We start from the raw sequence: 21,066 nt of genomic DNA, 5'->3' as shown, positions 1-21,066 counted from the left end.
TAATGCATGGAATTAATTTTCCATGGTAAACTACTTAGATAGGTAGTTATTTGAAGTCATAATAAATATTATTCGTGCACAGAAACAATATTTGAAACATTTTCTTTATTCTGCATTGAGAGCAAACATTGACAGAGGCATAGCTTACACACTTACAGTGTGCTGATGCAAAGGTTTGTGTAAGAAAACAATATTTGAAACATTTTCTTTATTCTGCATTGAGAGCAAACACTGACAGAGGCATAGCTTGCACACTTACAGTGTGCTGACGCAAAGCTTTGTGTAAGATTTAACTTTTTTCCCCCTGGAGAATCCTCCTGATCCAGTGAAGGTGTTTTGAGATATCTGTATAGACATTGGGGACGTCCGGATAGTTACAATTTCCCAGCTCGGTTCCAGGAAGCCGTTTGTTGAAAGAAACAATACCGACAGCCATTCCCTTGCAGACCAGAGGGCCACCAGAATCACCCTGTAAGGAGGAAGTATGTATTTTGTTCATATGATACTTAATGCAGGCTGCTCATATATTCCTCAACAACAGAGCAGTTAGCAAGATTTTAAAAGGGAAGGACAGAAAAGGTACCTGACAGAATCCTTTTGTTGTGTTGTATCCACCTGCACAGATAATATTGGGAGGAAGACCACCCCATCTTTCCCTGCAGACTTGTGGGCTGATGACCGACACACGCACCACTCTCAGGTCATCAACACTTCTACCGTAAGTGTTTATCTTACCCCATCCAGCCACTCGACACTTCTCAATTTCATTTAATGTCATTTCACGGAAGGGAAGTCGAATGAATTTAATTGTTTTGCTTGGTCGGACAGGTGTAGACAGCTAGAGGCACAGAATTAAAGAGTAAAGATTAAGAATACGTGAAAACCATGTAACTGCAATACAGAACATCTATCATTTATCTTTTTTTTTAAGTAAGCACTTTTTACCTCAACTAGAAATGTGTTTTTCAATCAGCATATTGTAAATGCAAACACTCAAAGATATAAAACTTCCAGTGTGATGTGAGAAAACAAAAATAATAAACCTTACTTTTAAAAGCATGATGTCGTATCCACGGCCAACATTCCGATAACATGGGTGTTTGTATTTCTCTGCAATCCGTATCACGAGCTTATCAGCACTCCTCAGATGGTGGTTACCAAGGACTACGTATGTAGGATACCTGAATAAAATATAATTCTGAGATCATCAGCAGATTTTCTGAAGTTACATAAACAACATGATGAATAAAATATGGATACATTTCTTTATAGTTAAATTCAGTTTTACTTCAAGATCTTAGCATAAGTTTTACAAAAATTCTCATGGTTTCAGTTTGTAAAGGAAGAACTGTAACTTAAATTATGACCATTGCATTATACAGTAGTAAATATATATACATGTATTTATATATATATTTATATAGGACATTGGGACATTTTGGGAAAAAAAATGGTCTAATTAGAAATTTCCCTCGAGCAAAGATTACTTACAGGTCACAGTGTGCAGCAGTCATTACAAAGTTCTCAGACACGAGAAATCCTCCACAAATATGGTAGCCTCTGTAATCCTGCACTGATGCCATATACAGCATTTTGTTGTCTGGGGCTATTTTCCCATTTATAATTTCACTTCCCAGGGCTAATAGCATTAGGAGAAAAGAAAATGAAAATAAAAACATAAATATTCCACATGCAGGCTGGAGAAGAGTATTCATGGTGCAACTTACCATTTTGCCCGAGGAATGTCAGCGCATGAATCACCGCAAATTGTTGCAGAGCAAACATCTCGCTGGTAAAATGCTCGATCTGTTAACTTGAGACCGACGGGTCAGTCCTTTTAAGCAGTTTGTACTGACTAATATCTGACTTTTAACGACTTCCTGTGAGTAATGTGGTTTTGAAAATTTTCACAGCAAATACTTCACTACTCCTATCTATCACCATCTGTTATATGCGCACCCATTTCTCATTAACAGTATTGAATTTCAAACAAAGTACTGCTAAATGTTCTGCTTACTCTCTTTCTTTTTCTATGGGTGGACAAGATGCTTTAGCTTGGAACTAGAAAAACCAAAATCAAACTGAAGGGCTCAAATAGATACTTGAGGATTTTCACATTTGTTTTTTGTTTTAACAAGAGTCATGTTGTCATGCTGCAATCTTGGAGAAAGAGTAAATTAGATGCTTTCCAGATGGTAGTGCAAGATGAATAAAAACTCCACTGGCTGAAATGTACCACCATTTCTTGTAATGTAATGTAATGATGTAATGTGTTAGTCCCCATAGGGAAATAGTTCCTCTGCATTTAACCCATTCACCCAGTGAAGCAGTGGGCAGCCACCAATGCAGCGCCCGGGGAGCAGTGTGTAGGGACGGTCCCTTGCTCAGGGGTACCTCAGGGTAGCCGTTCAGTGGAGTTGAACCCCCGACCTTCCGATCATGGGGCCACCACTCTACCTACTGAGCTATCCCTGTCTACATCCATTCTTATGGATGGATGTAGACACTCATTATTTTACCTCCTTCCTGACTTCTTCTGTCTATATTGGATTCATGATTCAGACCTGTTGCCACTGATATCTGTGACATTTGATCCTTTCATGGACTGACTAATCTTCTCTCAGCTTATTGAAATGACTATAAATAGAAATAAGTAAATTTGGATCTTAGGTTATTACAAATATGCAGAAAAAGGCTTGGGTTCCAGATTGTGTTCAGTTACAAATGCTGAAATGACCATCTCTTTCTTATTTGTGTGCGTATTTTCTTTCTAAAACCAGGTTTGTGTTTGTTTAGAGGTCCACCCATTTGGTGGTTGTGGGCAGTGTTTTCCGGTTTTTATGTTTCATGTTAGAAAAAAAATCAACCCAATTTCAGCATGGTTAAGCATGGTGCAGTTTAATATTTAAAACTGGTGTTCGTTATGGCCAAACTGTTGTTTGCCAGTGGTGCAACGGATCAAAAGTCTCACGGTTCGGATCAGATCACGTTTTTTCATCACGGATCAAATCAATTTTTGGATCAGCAGAAAAAAAAAGAAGACAAAAATTTAACTTGCCATTTACTTATTTAAGTATTTTTTGCCTATTAAAATCATTCAACTCAAGACTCATTCCACGCAATTATATAAAAACAAATTAAGCAATATAGAGCAGTGCAGGGCTTTCTATCTACCACTCCGCTGTGATATAATGAGCGGTCACGGTCACGTAGCTTTCCGTTGTCCTGGAGGTCCACCCATTTGTAGTTAGGGCAACAGAAGATGCCTCAGCCATAACTTTAAACTTTTCCTGTTCATACATGCTTGGAGCAATCTTGTCACTAAGGTGGACGCGCAACGGGATGTCATAGCGTGGCTCAAGCACCTTCATCATAGTTTAAACTAGTGTGTCAGCGTAAATCTCGTTAAAATGACGTTAATGCCATAACCAGAATCAGAATCAGAATCGTGTTTATTGGCCAAGTATATGTGCAGAGTCACATACAGGGAATTTGGTTCCGGTAGATGGTGGCTCTCAAGCACAGTAATGTAAATCACACACACACACACACACACACGTGTCTATATACACATTACACATACATACACAAAGCTGTGTAAACCAACTATAAATAACGAATCTAAACTTATATACATAAAATACAGAAATGAATGAGGTGGAATGAATACTACAAAATGTACATAAGGTGCAGCTGCAGTCTGGCAGTGGGAGCAGTGTGACAGGTCAACTGTTAAGAAGGGAGATGGCGAGGGGAAAGAAACTGTTCCTGTGTCGGGTGGTCCTGGTCTGCAGGCTTCTGTACCGTCTGCCAGAGGGCAGCAGATCAAAAAGTCTGTGTCCAGGGTGTGAGGGGTCTGTGATGATTTTCCCTGCCCGTTTCCTGGTTCTTGAGAGGTACAGATCCTGGATGGAGGGCAGAGGGGCACCGATGATCCTTTCTGCTGCCCGTACAGTCCGCTGCAGTCTGCTCCTGTCCTGTTTTGTGGCTGCTCCATACCAGACTGTGATGGAGGAGCACAGGACAGACTCAATGACCGCAGTGTAGAACTGGATCAGCAGCTCCTGTGGAAGACTGTACTTCCCCAGTTGTCTCAGGAAGTACATCCTCTGCTGGGTCTTTTTGAGGATGGAGTTGATGTTGGTCTCCCACTTCAGGTCCTGGGAGATGGTTGTACCCAGGAACTTGAAGGTCTTCACAGTTGACACAGGGCTGTCTGATATGGTGAGGGGGAGCAGAGTTGAGGGATGTCTCCTGAAGTCCACTGTCATCTCTACAGTCTTAAGAGTGTTCAGCTCCAGATTGTGCTGACTGCACCAGAGTACCAGCCGCTCAACTTCCTGCCGGTATGCAGACTCATCACCATCTTGAATGAGGCCAATGACAGTGGTGTCATCTGCAAACTTTAGGAGTTTGACAGCCGAGTTCTTGGAGGTGCAGTCGTTAGTGTAGAGGGAGAACAGTAGTGGTGAGAGGACATATCCTTGAGGGGCACCAATACTGAGGGACCGGGTTTCAGAGGTGATCTCCCCCAGCCTCACTTGTTGCTTTCTGTCTGTCAGGAAGCTGGTGATCCACTGACAGGTAGCTGGTGACACGCTGAGCTGGGAGAGTTTGGAGGAAAGAAGTTCAGGCACAATGGTGTTAAAAGCCGAACTAAAGTCCACATACAGGACCCTGGTATAAGTTCCCGGGCGGTCAAGGTGTTGCAGGATGTAATGCAGCCCCATGTTCACTGCATCATCCACCGACCTGTTTGCCCGGTAGACAAACTGCAGAGGGTCCAGCTGGTGGCCTGTAATGTCTTTCAGATGGGCTAACACCAGTCGTTCGAAGGATTTCATGACCACAGACGTCAAGGCGACAGGTCTGTAGTCATTCAGTCCTGTGATGGTGGGTTTCTTGGGAACAGGGATGATGGTGGAGCGTTTGAAGCAGGAGGGAACTTCACACAGCTCCAGGGATCTGTTGAAGATGCGAGTAAAGATGGGAGCCAGCTGTTCAGAACAGGTTTTGAGACGCCGTCTGGTCCGGGGGCTTTCCTGGGCTTCTGTTTCTGGAATAGTCGGCTCACATCCTGAGTGTGTATTCTGAGTTTCAGGGAGGAGGAAAGGGGGGTGAGAGGTGTGGTGGAGGTCGTTGAGTCTGGATTGGAGAGGGTGGTGGTGGTCGTTGAGTCTGGATTGGGAAGGGTGGGGGTGGTCGTTGAGTCTTGATTGGGGAGGGCGGTGGTGGTCGTTAGGTCTGGATTGGGGAGGGTGAGGGTGGTCGTTGAGGCTGGATTGGGGAGGGTGAAGGGGGGAGAGGTGGAAGGTGTGTTGGGGGTCAATGTCTGAAGCAATGTCCCTGGGGAGGGGAGGGTGGGGCGTGGGAGTCTGTCCGTCTCAAACCTGCAATAGAAAGTGTTTAACTCGTTGGCCAGGTCTTTGTTTGCTTCAATAGTGGGTGGGGGGCGTCTATAGCTGGTGATTTCCTGCAGGCCCCTCCACACTGATGCAGGATCGTTGGCTGAGAGCCGTTCTTCCAGCTTCTGGGAGTAGATCCTTTTAGCTGCTTTGATCTCCTTGGTCAGTGTGTTCCTGGCTTGCTTGTAGAGGGCCCTGTCACCACTTCTGTAGGCGTCCTCCTTGGCCTTACGAAGATGTTGGAGTTTAGGAGTGAACCATGGTTTATTGTTGTTGTATGTGCAAAAGGTCTTTGTTGGCAGTCCAATCAGTGGAGTCAAAACAGTCCTGCAGTTCCTGCTTTGCTGCGTTAGTCCACTTCTTCACAGTTTTGACTACAGGCTTGGCACGTTTGAGTTTTTGCCTATAAACTGGAATAAGATGGACCATGCAGTGATCAGAATGTCCCAAAGCTGCCCAGGGCACAGAGTGATAGGCATCTTTTAGAGTGGTGTAGCAGTGATCCAGTATGATGTTGTCCCTGGTGGGGCAGTCTATATGCTGTCTGTATTTAGGGAGTTCGTAGTTTAGGTTTGCTCTGTTAAAATCCCCAAGAATAATTGTAAAGGAATCCGGGAATTTCCTCTCCAGGGTAGTAATCTGGTCAGCCAGCTCGCACAGTGCATTGTTCGCGTTGGCCTGTGGAGGGATGTAAACTCCGACCAGCATGAAGGAAGAAAACTCCCGCGGTGAATAAAAAGGTTTACAGTTGATGAAAAAACTTTCCAAGTGTGGGCTGCAGTGTTTCTGTAACACTGTGACATCAGTACACCAACCTTCATTAATGTAGAAGCAGACTCCACCTGCATTAACGCAGCTGCACGGCATCAATGAGTCAACTAACGCGTTGTCTAGTTTAAACCCCTTGTTTTGCACAACAGAATACGGCCTCCCGTCTGCAGCTAAACACCCCAATAGCTTTTGCAATAGCTTTAGCCCAGTCGGATAGGGCAGCAAAAGGCTGCTTAAACACCGCAAACTCCTCTGCTCCTCCAGTGCTGGCCATAACTATCGCTGGACAAACTGACCACGCGCACCATACACATACTTTTTTCTTCTTTTTCGAATCTTCGGATCACTTGCGTGCCGAACCGTGGAGTGGGATCGGTTCGGATTACGGATCAACCGTGATCCGTTGCACCACTATTGTTTGCACAGAAGTCCAATAACAAAACAGCACTCGGGTTCAGATCCGAGAGGCCGTTCCTCCCAATCTCGCCCTTCCAGGTCTCACTGTCTTTGCCCACGTGAGCATTGAAGTCTCCCAGCAGAACAACACAGTTCCCTTGGGGGAGCACCCTCCAGTGTCCTACCCAGGGACTCCAAGAAGACTGGGTACTCTGAACTGCCGCTCGGCACATAAGCACAGACGACTGTCAGGACCCATTCCCTGACCCGAAGGCGAAGGGAACCAACCCTCTCGTCCACTGGGAGAAACCCCAACATACCAGCAGCAATTTTGGCACAAAAGTGGCACACAGTGAAAGTGGTGAAAAAAGGGCGAGAGGGAAAACACTTGACCTCTGAATTAAATCAACCTAATAAACTAACGCAAGCTTCATATATGGGCTCTAAGTACCTGTAACTAAATACTCACTGAGACTGGCAAAAACTACAAGACAAAACTCCTGCGAGGGATGCTGAGAAAGTAAACAAAGCTATGAAGCACTCGACTGGGCTAGAACAATCTCCACAATAATAGTCAAGCATGAACACAAGAATCACACCGCGTGTGCGGCAGCAGAGTCCAAAGGGAAAAAGTCTCTTTAGCTGGCTGGGGAAAATAGCCTGAGCACGACACTAGGTATTGTGCGGAGCAGGCACACAAGGTAGAGGGTTACAGGGTTACACTCTCAAAGTCATTGTCTGGGTAGAAGGCGAGGCTTTGGGGAAAATAGAGGTCCGGGTGAGGCTAAACCAGTGCGCATACAGTTCGCCTCCTTGCCCACCACACTGTGAAGTGCTGGGCAGGGAGGCAGGCAGTCGAGTAGCGCTGAGTACAGAAAACAAACCAGTGACAGGAAGTAGAGTGGTTAATGACAGCGAGGCTCAAAACCCGCTGAAAATCAGAATCAGAATCAGAATCAGAATACTTTATTGATCCCTGGGGGAAATTATTTTTTGTTACAGTGCTCCATTTTAAACCAACATTAAGACAAGACAGACAATACGCTAACTAAGAATAGTACAATATATACATATATATACATACATACATACATAAGTCACTTATAAATAAATAGTTGGAAAAGAAACATGTGTAGCTGTAGCAGCAAACAGTGTGTTAAGTGGATGCGTTGTAAAGGTGGGTTAGCTAACGTTCCGGCGATGAATGTTTGAGAACGCTGATCTTAAGAGCCTGCCAGCTGATTACACACAGGTGCCACAAACGAGGGGGGTGTTGTGACTGCCCAGTGATGGATTACTAGCACACAGGAAAACCCAGCACTCACCTGGACCATGACAAGTACATAAGATATAAATAAAAGAAAAAGTAAAATAATTAATTAAATAATTTCATTACAAGCGAATACTAAGTCTCACTGAGATTAAAAGCCAAAGAATAAAAGTGGGTTTTAAAACGCAATTTGAAAGTGGACAGTGAAGGGGCCTCTCTAACGTTCAAGGGCAAATTATTCCACAATTTAGGAGCCACGATAGAGATGGCCCTGTCCCCTCTGAGCTTCCTGCTGGATCTCAGTACCTCCATAGCTTGCCCACTCCAGCTCCTATGACCAAATACAAACATTGGGGAAGAGAGTTAGCTCAACCCACCACAACTTCCAAGCTAGCAAGAATTATCTATTCATGCTAGCATTCACGTTTCCTAGAACACATATGTGGCACACACGTACTACACATTTAAAGCATCTAACAAAAAACAGGCATAATGATGACAATAATTGAACTAAAATTGCAATCAGAAACATCAGGGTGGCTAAATATGAATTATATGTGTGTTTTACAGTGTTGGAAAGAAATGACACCAACCTCTCCCACAGGGGAATTGTAGAAAAGGGGAGAGGCAAAAGGGGTACACTGTATTTATAGGGTTGCACCAACGAAGAAGAACAATGAGGAGGGGCGCTAACTGATAATGAACATAACTACAGGTTTGGAGGTCCTAAAAGCAGGTATAAAAGGAACAGTTTGGGGGTTTAGAACACATTTTGTGTAATTATAACAAGATGTGATTTATGACCCTGTTACACTGTGAGGATTCCATCAGGGCAGATGCAGGATGGCGGACCATCTCATAGATTTTCGTACTGCCCCAGTTGAGGCACAGTTGATCGGCTGCTCCGATCACGCACTTCAGGGGGTCTATTTACAAAACAAAAACAAAAGAAGTGATTCAGTCCCAGAGCTGATGCAGTTATCCCTGGAAGACAGAGAGCGCTTCTATTGTGGACAGCTTGAACATTTAATTTCTTCGCATCCAAAAAAACTAAAAGGATCTGCCTGCCGGCAGATTCGGGGGTACACACAGTAACCATAAACCCCATCTTCAGCTTCCGGTCTCTCAGTTGGTAGGACAAGATACCCACTCGTTCCAAGCCCTAGTCGATTCTTGGGCTGAGCAAAATCTAATAGATTCTGGCCTTGCACAACAGTTGAATCTTCCGCTATGCTAGCTCAATCCACCACCATTCCCGCCAAGGCATTAAATGATCGCATCCTTGCTCATATCACGCACCAAACTGAACCCCTCAAACTAGTTACATTGGGAAATAACAAAGAAACACTAGCGATTTTTACACACCAGTCCCCTAGTACCCGTCTCATTTTAGGATTTCTTTGGTTAAAAGTATAAAATGCCCATCTAGATTGGGCGGGGCAAAGGGTGTCGAGCTGGAGCCTTTTTTGTCATGCAAATTGCCTTGTATTGGCGTGTCCCCCAGAGCCAGTCAAATCTACTAGCACCAGTGAATCCGTCACAGATCTCTCTCTTATACGCACAGAGGTATTCATTAAAGACACCTTACCACCCCACCCCATGAACATGGCGAGCGCTTCTCAGGTCAGCCAGCTGCCAGCGCCAGTATGCTAACCAGCACCGCTCAGCCAAACCCACGTATGCTCCTGAACAAAAGGTATGGCTGGCTTCCAGGGATATTCCCATATTGCCCAGAACTGAGTCCCGTAAGCCGTCGCCTCAGTACATTGAGCAATTCGAGGTGGACAAAATTATCAATTGAACTTAATTGAATTCAGTTTCATTTAATTTCATTTATACAGTGCCAAATCACAACAACAGTCGCCTCAAGGCGCTTTATATTGTAAGGTAGACCCTACAGTAATACATACAGAGAAAAACTCAATCAGATGATTCCCTATGAGCAAGCAAGCAAGCATGAAGGAAAAACTCTCTTTTAACAGGAAGAAACCTCCGGCAGAACCAGGCTCAAGGAGGGGTGGGGCCATCTGCTGCGGCCGGTTGGGGTGAGAGAAGGAAGACAGGACATGCTGTGGAAGAGAGACAGAGATTAAAAGCAGGCACGATTCAATGCAGAGAGGTCTATTAACACATAGTTAGTGAGAACGGTAACTGAAAAAGAAATATTCAGTGCATCATGGGAATCCCCCAACAGCCTACATGTATTGCAGCATAACTAAGGGAGGATTCACCTAATCCAGCCCTAACTATATCCTTTAGCAAAAAGGAAAGTTTGAAGCCTAATCTTAAAAGTAGAGATAGTGTCTGTCTCCTGAATCCAAAGTGGAAGCTGGTTCCACAGAAGAGGGGCCTGAAAACTAAAGTATTCACCTGACCTTCTGCGTGTCACAGTTTAAACCGGTGATCACGAGTCCTTTGCCCTTTGTCTGTTGTCGAGTCCACAGATCATTCCCTCCAACTACCTACAGTTATTCACCATTCGATCACTGGTCTCGTCTGCTGCCTTCTCAGCCACATCTCTGGTATGGATTCTACACTCACACTCACCTACCTGCCTCCTTGCTTCACCACATTCTTTCTGGACTGGATCATTCTCATACTTGGCCAGACCTCCACGATCTTGCCTCGCCCTCTCGCATACCTCCACCTAAAATAATATAAGATAACTTTATTGTCACTGCACAGTTATTGTTGTTACCCCCCCCCCCCCCCCCAAAAAAAGTCACACGGTTTTTTAGGGTTTTTGCAAAGATGCATTGTGGACACACCTGATGAAAAACTGACAGGAAACCACTGTGCTAAACAAAGACACCATGAAAAGCTGATGTAACCATCACAGGTTTCAAGATTATCGCCTTCATCATCCTGGCTGCAAAAAGAACAAAAAAAAAACAGACCTGATGAGGAGATCTCGAGCTGACAGTCAAACTGTTTGCTCGATTTGTCGAGCAAGTCATTGGCCAATGAGCTTAACACTGATAATCCTCCTTTCTTACACATTGTATGACAAAGTTTTATGAAATAAACTTCATGATTTATTTAATGTGACCACAAAAATGAGCCCATATCTTTTTCTTTTTCTTTAAATTTCAAGAATAACTGTCACCATAATGATTTCTAAAAAAAAAAAAAGAAAGAAAAAAAAAACCCCAACCCATTTCTTTTGAAATTTCAGCATTATCACCGTCACCATCAAAACTGTCACCATGGTTGCAAAAAACAAAATAAAAATAGTCGTGATCAGGAGGTTTGGGTTTGACAGGGAAACTGCTTGCTAAATTTGCCAATTACAAGTCATTAAAGATTCAAGATTCAACACATTTATTGTCATGTGTACAAAGAAAAGTCAAAGGAGCTTGCAAAGAAAAGCGTCTGGACTTCTTTAAGTTACTTGAAGACGTTTCACCTTCATCCGAGAAGCTTCTTCAGTTCTAAGGTCAAATGGTGGAGAGTCCCAGATTTAAACCTAGTGGGAGTATCCCCCCACAGAGGGACAAAAGGACCCCCTGATGATCCTCTAATCGCCTGAGCCAAGGTGTGAAACTGGGTGTGGGTCCCAATCAGCCAGAGTTTCGGGTGAGTTCATTGTGAAACCTGGCCCCACCTTATCATGCGAATTCCTGAGGTCAGATGGCCCAGGATGTGAGTGGGCGTTAAGGCGTCTGGGAAGGGATCTCAAAACTGGATTATAGATGGCAGAGAGTTGGTGTCGTAAGCCCCGCCTCTGTTCAAAGATGGTCGCTCACAGTGGACATAGATGGCTTCTTTCACTCCTCTTTCAAACCATCTGTCCTCTCTGTCCAAAATGTGAACATTGGCATCCTCGTAAGAGTGACCTTTGACCTTAAGATGCAGATGGACTGCTGAGTCTTGTCCTGTGGAGGTGGCTCTTCTGTGTTGTGCCATGCGCTTGTGAAGTGGCTGTTTGGTCTCTCCAATGTAGAGGTCTGGGCATTCCTCGCTGCACTGTACAGCATACACCACATTGTTAAGTCTGTGTTTTGGCGTTTTGTCTTTCGGGTGAACCAGTTTTTGTCTGAGCGTGTTGCTGGGTCTGAAATGCACCGGGATGTCATGCTTGGAGACATCAGCCATAATAAAGGCTTGCTTTTCGTTTAAACTCAGTTTTGTCTCCTCCGTGTCCTCACTCACTCACTCACACACACGGTCTGCCCCAGCAAGCCGTGACAATTTCGTTTAAAAGCTATGTTTCGCTTACAGGCTGCGACAGATGTTTTTATACTCTCTGTGAGCTCAGAGGGCCAAATAAGAAATGGTTGTGAAATTAGTTATTGTTATAACCTCAGGATAAAAATACTCGGAAACTCAAGTGCCAGTTTTAGGACGTTTACTGACCACTTTTAGAAACAACCACAGCTAGTCGCATACATACAGGAAACTGTCCCACACATAACATTCCGGCAGGGAGAACCCTGAAAAACCACTGAAGGTTCCGGGGTGCAACGCCCCCAAACATACATTAACAACAACACTGTCTATAACAGTTACAGTCTGTGCATTTGCTAAAACAGAGCTCGCATTAGCAAGTAACCAAGTAACCTTAAGGAACCTCTGTAGTGTAGCTTTTTCTTACTAACCACTTTGGCTAACATGTGTGACATACGGGAGTTAGAGTGGCATATGAAAAAGAAGCTCATTTAGAGCAAGGCTTTTCATAAGAGGAAAGGGGAGACATGGAATGAAACACAAGGAGAGGAACATGGGAACAGAAAAGGGAGACAAAACAGCACCTATAGATTGAGGTAGACACTGGGGAGGGGGAGGGGGTTTCAAAGGTCTTCCTCTGTCCTTGTGAGGGGGTGGGGGATCAAACACAAACGTGACTGGGGAAATATACACGGAGGACAGCAGTAGAGCATGACATGTTGTAGGATTTAAAAAAGTATGTTTGAACAGTTTAATCTGCTTGTCTCTGGTGTTTCTACAGCACCACCTAAAGGTGGAAACCCATTACAGTTCTGCAGGTTTGTGTGTCATACCAAACAGCTTCATTTGAGCTCTGACTCATTTTATAAAAGGTTCAAAGTAGTCCTTGGAAAGGATTTTAAGATATAATCCAAAACTAATGGGGAATGGGGATCCAGGGTTCTTAAAGGGAACAGGCATCCAAAACATCCACCTCTCTTCGGGTCAGTACACTCTTAACTCATGCAGGCTCGCCGCACTACAGGGAGTCTGTACACAGGGAAAAACACACAGTAAGTTTCCTCAAAGCATAAAGGCCAGCAAATGACTTCAGGTGCCAGCCACTACCTTAAGCTGATAAGATCATGTGAGACAGGTGGGTGATTTCCTCAGGTGTGTAGAGCAAAGGCCAAGACCCTGAAATAAGGCCCAACAGGGAGCACGAACAACAACAAAAATCACAGATAGAAGAGAGGAGAGACAGAAACTGAAGCAGAGAGAAAGAGACGAGACAAAACCTGAAGATGTCAGCAGGGAGAACTAAAAGACCACAATATAACATTTTGTATGAGTGCTCTATATTTTGCTTTTCCCAGAAACATGGAAGAAATCAAGTGACATGACTGACTTTGTTGTAAACACTTTGTTACCATTGTTACTAAACAGTTTCCCCTTGAAAATATGACAAGACGGAAACATCAGTTTGCTACAGCGTTTGCTAAAAAAAGGTCTTGCCCAACTAACGGTACCCCATCTTGATAACTGGCCATATATTTGTCATTTTTATCTATAACTGAAACTGCAAACACACATTTAAAGTTTACATCGTTAGAACAAATACAAAAGGTTCTGTTCCAAGGTTAATGACGTTAATGATGTCGATACGTTGAATATTAACTATCCAGTTATTTATTTCATTCAGCCAACCACTCTGATCGAGTCGCATCACTGGTGGGATGCTTTAAGTTTCCAAAGATTTATGCAGTTGACAAAAATCTGCCCTGATTCATATACAATGTTTCTCCAGATATTATCAATGAGCCAGCTTGAGGAGTACCAACGGCCACTTTACTGTTTGAAGAAAAATAAAGAAAACAAAAGTATATAAAAAAAAACAACCATAAAAAACAGTCCACTGAAAACAGCACCAATTGTTTCAGAGAACAACTCTAAAATTCTTCATACTTTCAAACAGAAAGTTTATGTAAATATTGTGGATATTTTGAGGTGACAGAAAGAAGCTGTTTCTAACAACTAATGAGGAACCGGCCATTTCAAGGCAATTACTCACTTGTACTGTAAAATAAAAACCCTGAAATGTTAGAGATCCTCTATGAGCAGCAGCTGGGATGGAAGAACAACAGCAAGATGTTGTGCATGTCTTGTACTACAACACACACACACACACACACACACACACACACACACACTCATACACAAATACACACACACAACATTATCACTCAGCTTAACTACCTCAAACTATCAGACGCTTCCATTTCACTGACCATCAAAGGCCCTTCAGGTGTCTCAGTGAAATCCTCAGTTCATTTCAAACATCCTGAACTTTTACACAAAGAGTATATTCTCTTTGGCAGATGTTGAAAGCATCAAATATTCTTAGGAAAATGTCGACTGTTGACATGAGATTTATCTCTGGTGTGTCATAAACATTCACAGAACACATTTAACATCTGATTAATAGTTCTCATTATTTTAACATGATTCAATCATTTACAGACTTTTTAAAGATACCTTTACACTTTATGTTATAATTGTTCACATAAGTACATGTATACAATTATGTAATGTACATAAAGCATACATGTATATTACATACATAAAGGGCTCCCAGGGTTATGTGTGCACTTTGCCTATGTGTATTATTCTATCACATAAAATTACACATCCAGTCAAAGAAATGTGTATTTCTTTGTTTCCATTTAAAGATTTTTACTTCTCTTTTAGCTCAGTTTTGGACTCCACCGCTCCAAAGGGAAATATCCAGTTTTTCAAATGCTAAATGATCCGTGCCAGCTTTTCTCTCACTGTGTCTGTGAGCCAGTTTTATTGGCTGTGTGGTTTAGCACGGCCGTTTCCTTTCCTGCTTAGACTCTCAGTCAGTCGTCCTTTTTCCACTGACAGTGAAGGACCTCTTTCAGCTCTCTCTGTCTTCAGACATTTGTGGTTATTGATCTTAACCTAATTGGTGAGTTCTTTTCTTTATTTTCTGTTTCTTTCTTTAAAAAATTGCTTCAGTATTCAAAGTGGTGATTGAGCTTCTTTTCATTTTACTGGACTTTTGATTGTGTGATGCCAGGTCAGAATTGGCGGGAAACCAGCCAGACATTTTCTCTCAGCCTCTTATATTCAGTTCTTTTCATTTTTCTTTCTGTGAATTAGAATTTTACTTTTGAAGTTTGACTTCTAGTTAACATTGTAAAATGGTTTATTTTAAGTTAAACAATTATCAATTTGGCAGCCAGGTGCCCAAACCAAACTAAAAAGTGAAAGGACAGGTCTAATACATCCACCACCATCACCTTCTTAGTAGCTTACCCGAGTAAGGGTTAAAGTCAGGGCTGAAGCCTTTCACAGGTCGCTCTGGGCAAGTGTGAGCTTAGACACAAAGCACTGTGTCTAAGTATGGTTAGCATTCTCATTGATGTTAAAGCCTCTGAAATTATGTAAATGCTGTGATATTCTCAAAAGTTTGGTTTTACAGTCAGAATGAAGATCGCAGCCTTCAATGTCAAGAATCTTGGAGTGAGAAAACTCAACAAAGATATTGTACGAAATAATCTAATCAAGGTAAGTCATGAGACATTTACAACTTAATTTGATTAAATTATGATGCTGTTTTATTGTTGAGGTGTGTTTGTGTCATCAACATATTCAAACACTTAATTATAGAACGTATTGCCACAATAAGAGTTGCTGACTTTTAAGTGTGTGACGTCAGGCCATTTTTGCAGTATACAGAGTTATTTAAGTTTGTTCACACTGGCTTGTAAAAGTTGATGTGTTGGATTCCCAGTGGTTGCTGAACTGTTGCACCAGACCTTTATTTCTTAAATGTATTTTTACTAAGTGGGTTGTGTGTTTCTCTTAGATTGTGTCTCGGTACAGTGTGGTGGTGTTACTGGAGGTCCGGGATCCCAATGACAGGGCAATGAGCAAATTTCTCACAGAGCTCAACAGACACAGGAAAGTCATCACAAACCACATTAACAGGCATTTACACCTGCTGACCACTGGAACTAACTGACAACAACAGTATTCCTGCTGTAATGCCAAACACACAATATGTACAAAACCTCCCAAAAATAAAACTGAACTACAGTTATGTCTGTTTTTGAACAGGGGGAACAGATCTCGTCCATACAGGATGGAGATCGGTGCCCCAGTAGGACGACATTCCTACAGGGAGCAGTTTGTCTTCTTCTACAGGTACAATCATCTGACATTCATATGTTTCATAGATGTCTCACATGTCCGGAATTAAAAGCTCAAATCTGTCAAGACAGATCATTGCATTTAGGAGAAGATTTTAAGGAAAATAAAACATTTTTTAAAAAGTTTAAGATAATCCACAGAAATGATTTCAGATATTCTTCAAACCAAAATATTAACTTTTATTCACCGTCCATTTTATGCCACTTATCCGGGTCCAGAATGCAGGAGCAACAGTCTAAGGCAGAGGTGGGCAACTGCAGGTCTCGAGGGCCGGTGTCCCTGCAGGTTTTAGATGTGTCCTTGAACCAACACAGCTGATTTAAATGGCTAAATTAGCTCCTCAACGTGTCCTGAAGTTCTCCAGAGGCCTGGTAACGAACTAATCGTGTGATTCAGGTGTGTTGACCCAGCGTGAGATCTAAAACCTGCAGGACACCGGCCCTCGCGGCCTGGAATTGCCCACCTCTGGTCTAAGGGGAGACTCTTCAACATTTATTGCATTAGATATTTTTTCCTTTAAAAGAAATAAAAGCACTCTATGAATGTTTAAGAGAATAGGTGAACATGGCTTTTAGAAAAATCACCTCCTCTTCTTCACCTACTCCAGCTGTTCTGGGAGGACACGGAGGCGTTCCCCAGCCAGCAGATACACCAACCCTACACCAGCCTGTCTGTCCCCAACACCCCGACACACTAAGAGTCAAAAACCTGGAGTCGGGACTCCACCCTATTCCTGGCCTCAGACTTCCTCAGACAGCACAAGATTCACAACAATAAGCAACTTCTAACGATATAAGTCATCTCAGTTTGGGCTGAGACCTTAGCTATATGTTAGCATGAGGGAAACAGATGTGTGTGTATTTTCTGTCTCAGACAGGATGAAATGAGTGTGATTGACCGTTACCAATATGAAGAAGAAAACAAAGATGTGCTTGCCAGAGAGCCCTTTATTGTGCAGTTTCGCCGCCGTTCAGCCAGACGTATGTATGAGTGTGAGCTTTTGTCCTCTACTTCTACATTCACAGGGACCAGTTTGAAACTGGTGACGCTGCTCCTTCTTCCAGGATACAGGATAAATTGTCCATGAATGTCCATACAAGTATACAAATAAGCAAGTACTACTGTGCATGTTCACCTGTAACTAACTGGTTATGTTTGTGCTTCCAGTTGTGAAGAAGCTTGTTCTGATTCCCGTCCACACCAAACCAAAGGATGCTGAACATGAGCTGCGTGCTCTTCATAATGTGGTCCAAGATGCAAGAAGGAGATGGGGCACTAATGTAGGCTGGAAATGAAAGAGTGACGAATTTACAGAATGGATTTGTTTACGATGCTAAATAACAATAATAACAATAATATGTTGATTAGAGCAGAAAAGGTCATGAAATGATTGATAGTTACAATCATTGGTCTGATTGTCATTCTAGACTCTTCAAGCACTTCACAACAGCAGGCTGTGGACAAATTAGTTTTATAAAAGCACAATTTTATAACAGTAAACTATTTTTATTTGTTAAGATAAAGTTATTGTTGACAAGAAGTCAAAATAATTTGCTTCTCAAGTTATTTAAATTAATTTGTTCTTTGAAAACCAAACCTGTGCCGTTATTATGTTTGACATATGAGCGTAACTAAAATGAAAAATCTGAAATGTGCTCAAACCTAAAGACTGGAGAACAAAATTATATTAAATGATATTGTTATAAAATATTTACCTTTGTATTTTCATATATATTGTCTTTCAGAGCATCATGATTTTGGGGGACTTCAATGCGGATGGACGTTACCTGTCAAGTACTAAAAGGACAAACATCAGAATGAGCTCTCGTCCCTACTTTTGGTTGATAGATGAAGACGCTGACACCACTACTAGTGACCTTAATGACCATACATATGACAGGTATCTTTTCTTTATGTTGTTGTTGTCTTGCTCAGAGTCACACGATTTTATTTTTAGCTTAGAAAATATTTGAATATCTAAATAGTTATTATTTATAAATATAAATACTTTCCTATTTTAAGATTAGGAAATCCGGGTGGGCAAGATCTGTTTCTATGCTGAAAAAACAATCACCGCCCCTCCTGCCTCACAATGGTTTCACTGCCTACACCTCCCTAGTTCTGTTTCATTACAGTCTTAAAACAAAGAAAGTGAAATGCTTCTTGATGGCAAATTGTCATCTGCATGTTAAACAACAGGCAAAGTCAAATGAATGCATGATTGTGACTCTATTTCCTGCCAACAGGATTGTTGTGTTTGGAAAGAGGATGAATGACGCAGTTGTTCCTGGCTCTGCAAAGCCTTTCGACTTCAAAAGAGCGTACCGCCTAAATTATGACACAGTAAGACATTTAATATTAAAAACATTTAATTCAACATGGCAATGTTTACGTGCAAACATCTCACTTCACCGCTGTTTGCCATGTTTTTCTACTTGTAGACTCGATCCGTCAGTGACCACTACCCCGTGGAGGTGGAGCTTCGGGACAATTAACGTATGAAGAATTATAGAAAAAAGCTTTATTTTTACATTGAGAACCTGCCTTGAAGTGAGATAGCAAACAAATTTCACCCCCAGTTTTAATCAGGAACCATGTATGTGTCTTATATGTGTAGTTATATAACGGTTCATGTTAAAATAGTTTTTGCTGTCTTTTTTTCATATTATGTGCAATTTTATGTCAAAGAAGAGTAAATGAGGCACTCTGCCTTTTAGTAAAATTAACAACTGTGTTTTTGGATGAACTTCATAGAAAAAAGCAGGATTGAATTGATCCCCTGGGTTTCAATCAACCAACACAATGGCAAATAAACCTTTACATCCACGCACAACTTGCTTTGTTTTTCTTTCATGTTCAATTTTATGCAATGACTGGACAAGTGGAGCATGAATTGTCAGGGTTCCTGGGTCAGTAACCCAGTGTTTTCAGCTTGTTCAGGTTCAGTTTATTTTGTCACTCGTTCTCATTTTCTGTTGTTCTGTTCCTGTTACTTCTATGTGTCATTAGTTAGATTATGTTCAGCCATTCACTCACCGGTCTCTAATCACTAATCATTCAGTCTGTGTATTGAAGTCCCTCAGATTCATCAGTTCATTGTCGTGTCATTGTTGTTGATGTTAGGTTGTCACTGTATGCTTTGCTCATTCAGTCATTCAGTCCGTCCGTCCGTCTGTCCGTCCGTCAGCCATTTCCTGCTCCTGTTCTGTTCATTCACTCCATCTGCACTAAACACCAGCTTTCACCACAAGTCGTGCCTGTTTTGAGTCATCTCTTCCTCTCCTCCACACACGAAGCCCTGACATGAATGAGATGAAATATGGTTATCTAAGTGATTTTACAGGTTTTATTTAATAATATAGTTTTACATTTTAAATAATCATTTTGTTTATTTATTGTATTTTTGATTTGGATTGAATTTTGCAAATGTATCCAGTTACCTCATTAATGTTTCCACCCGGGGAGGGAGCCTGGCCCAGCTGCCACAGGGCAAGAAGCAGGTTACACCCTGGACAGGTCTCGACAGGGTGCCAGACAGTGGCAGGGCTACAAATGCAACTATAAATGTTATCTTTGAAGCAGTCCTTGCAGACAAAAGTGACACCAGACAGAAATTTAACGCCCCGGTCGCAAGTTTAACTTAACTGTATAGATGTAATATTCTTCTGTGAGAAAAGTACACCCCTCTCACGTATCCCATGGACACATTGGCTGTTTTAATTGCTGCCTTTCTGTATTGTTTTGTTTATTTGAGACAGAAGCGACAATGTCATGTAGTGTTAAGATAACAACTGCTCTACATACTCTGTAAGTAACAAACTAATAAAGTATTCTAATTTTACCAAAACTAGAAGAGAAACTTGTTGAACAGCAGTCATCCTGACTTTCTGAGGTAAAACAGTCCAAGTTGCTGAGTTGAAAAAAACAAATGTCTGTTTATATTTATACTAAAGTTTTAAATTCTCTGTATGAATTTGTACAGAAATGTCTTTAGAAGAAAGCTGTAAACATTTTGTTCTACTGTAGAACATTTTAACATCACTTTTTAATCTTTTCATTTTATTAATGATATTGATGCAAAGGAGCTGTGAGCATTATACCTTTTGTTTGGTTATATTTAGTATTTTGTCCAACAAAGAATTAAGAACCCAACTAGCATGACTCATTTGTTCTGTTAATACTTTGTTGCCATTGTTATTATGCAGTTTCAGACAGGCAACATAACAGGAAGGAAACAGCTGCTACCACAGCGTTTGTGAAACAGCCGCACCATCCAGACAAGATGTCTCAGTGGTGTGGGTGTGGAAGGACATTTTTTGTTTTTTTGCACATCAACAGGAAGCATCCTGTATTTTAAAATGACCGGGAAGCAAGAAAGAAGCGGGAATATTTGTGTGTAGGAAGAGATGAAAGGCCCAGCTTGAGTCACAGTGGAGGAAAGAAGATTTTTTTATTACCAAGTGAAGCTTTATATATCTCTGAGGATAGAGGAAACTATATTATCTATTTGGTATATGAATGGATTGTCATGACCACAGCCATGGATAAAAACATGTCACACAGCCATACCTCACTGACCCTTTAGACATCTATGTGTTATCCTGAGGCCCTTTTTAACATCATTTCCACAAAAGAACGTCCTCTCGTCTTGTGCTGACAGGAGGCACCAGATAAATATAAAGTTGTGAAAATGTTGCTTGTAATCAATGATTTTATGATTTGATTACTCGCCATGTTAGCTCTGCATTTGGTCTGTGCCATCTCTCAGGGAAGTGTCTGCTGCATGTATGAGCATGCTCATACTGCGTGGGCTGTCTCTCTGCCTGCAGAAACAGTCAGTCA

General features: G+C 42.0%; 2 protein-coding genes across 4 annotated transcripts; one reads left to right on the top strand and one right to left on the bottom strand.

Moving 5' to 3' along the window:
• Positions 1–100: 100 nt before the first annotated feature.
• On the bottom strand, positions 101–1,819 carry LOC147331366 (granzyme B-like). The gene is made up of 5 exons (XM_086293645.1): positions 1,728–1,819; positions 1,492–1,639; positions 1,049–1,181; positions 584–838; positions 101–469 (listed from the first exon to the last, which is right to left on the bottom strand). The coding sequence occupies exons 1-5, from the start codon at positions 1,783–1,785 to the stop codon at positions 290–292; spliced, it is 774 nt and encodes a 257-aa protein (XP_086149771.1). The 5' UTR covers positions 1,786–1,819; the 3' UTR covers positions 101–289.
• Positions 1,820–14,659: 12,840 nt separating this feature from the next.
• On the top strand, positions 14,660–19,047 carry LOC147331365 (deoxyribonuclease-1-like). Of its 3 annotated transcripts, none has more exons than XM_086294329.1 (9): positions 14,660–14,977; positions 15,494–15,579; positions 15,881–15,976; positions 16,133–16,218; positions 17,098–17,216; positions 17,392–17,504; positions 17,970–18,124; positions 18,471–18,567; positions 18,666–19,047. In XM_086294329.1, the coding sequence occupies exons 2-9, from the start codon at positions 15,499–15,501 to the stop codon at positions 18,717–18,719; spliced, it is 801 nt and encodes a 266-aa protein (XP_086150455.1). In that variant the 5' UTR covers positions 14,660–14,977; positions 15,494–15,498; the 3' UTR covers positions 18,720–19,047. The 3 variants fall into 3 exon arrangements, with proteins under 3 accessions (XP_086150455.1, XP_086150456.1, XP_086150457.1); XM_086294330.1 differs by having other exon boundaries at positions 15,481–15,579; XM_086294331.1 differs by having other exon boundaries at positions 14,663–14,977; positions 17,098–17,204.
• The last annotated feature ends 2,019 nt before the right edge of the window (positions 19,048–21,066 follow it).

Source organism: Aulonocara sp. 'chitande type north' Nkhata Bay, linkage group LG5, assembly GCF_057382095.1.
Source record: "Aulonocara sp. 'chitande type north' Nkhata Bay isolate Kocher_YH1m ecotype deep benthic linkage group LG5, A_spYH_male_GT1.1, whole genome shotgun sequence".
NCBI classification, from domain to species: Eukaryota; Metazoa; Chordata; class Actinopteri; order Cichliformes; family Cichlidae; genus Aulonocara; species Aulonocara sp. 'chitande type north' Nkhata Bay.
The sequence above is the reverse complement of the archived record's forward strand: the minus strand, read 5'-3'. Positions and strand labels throughout refer to the sequence as shown.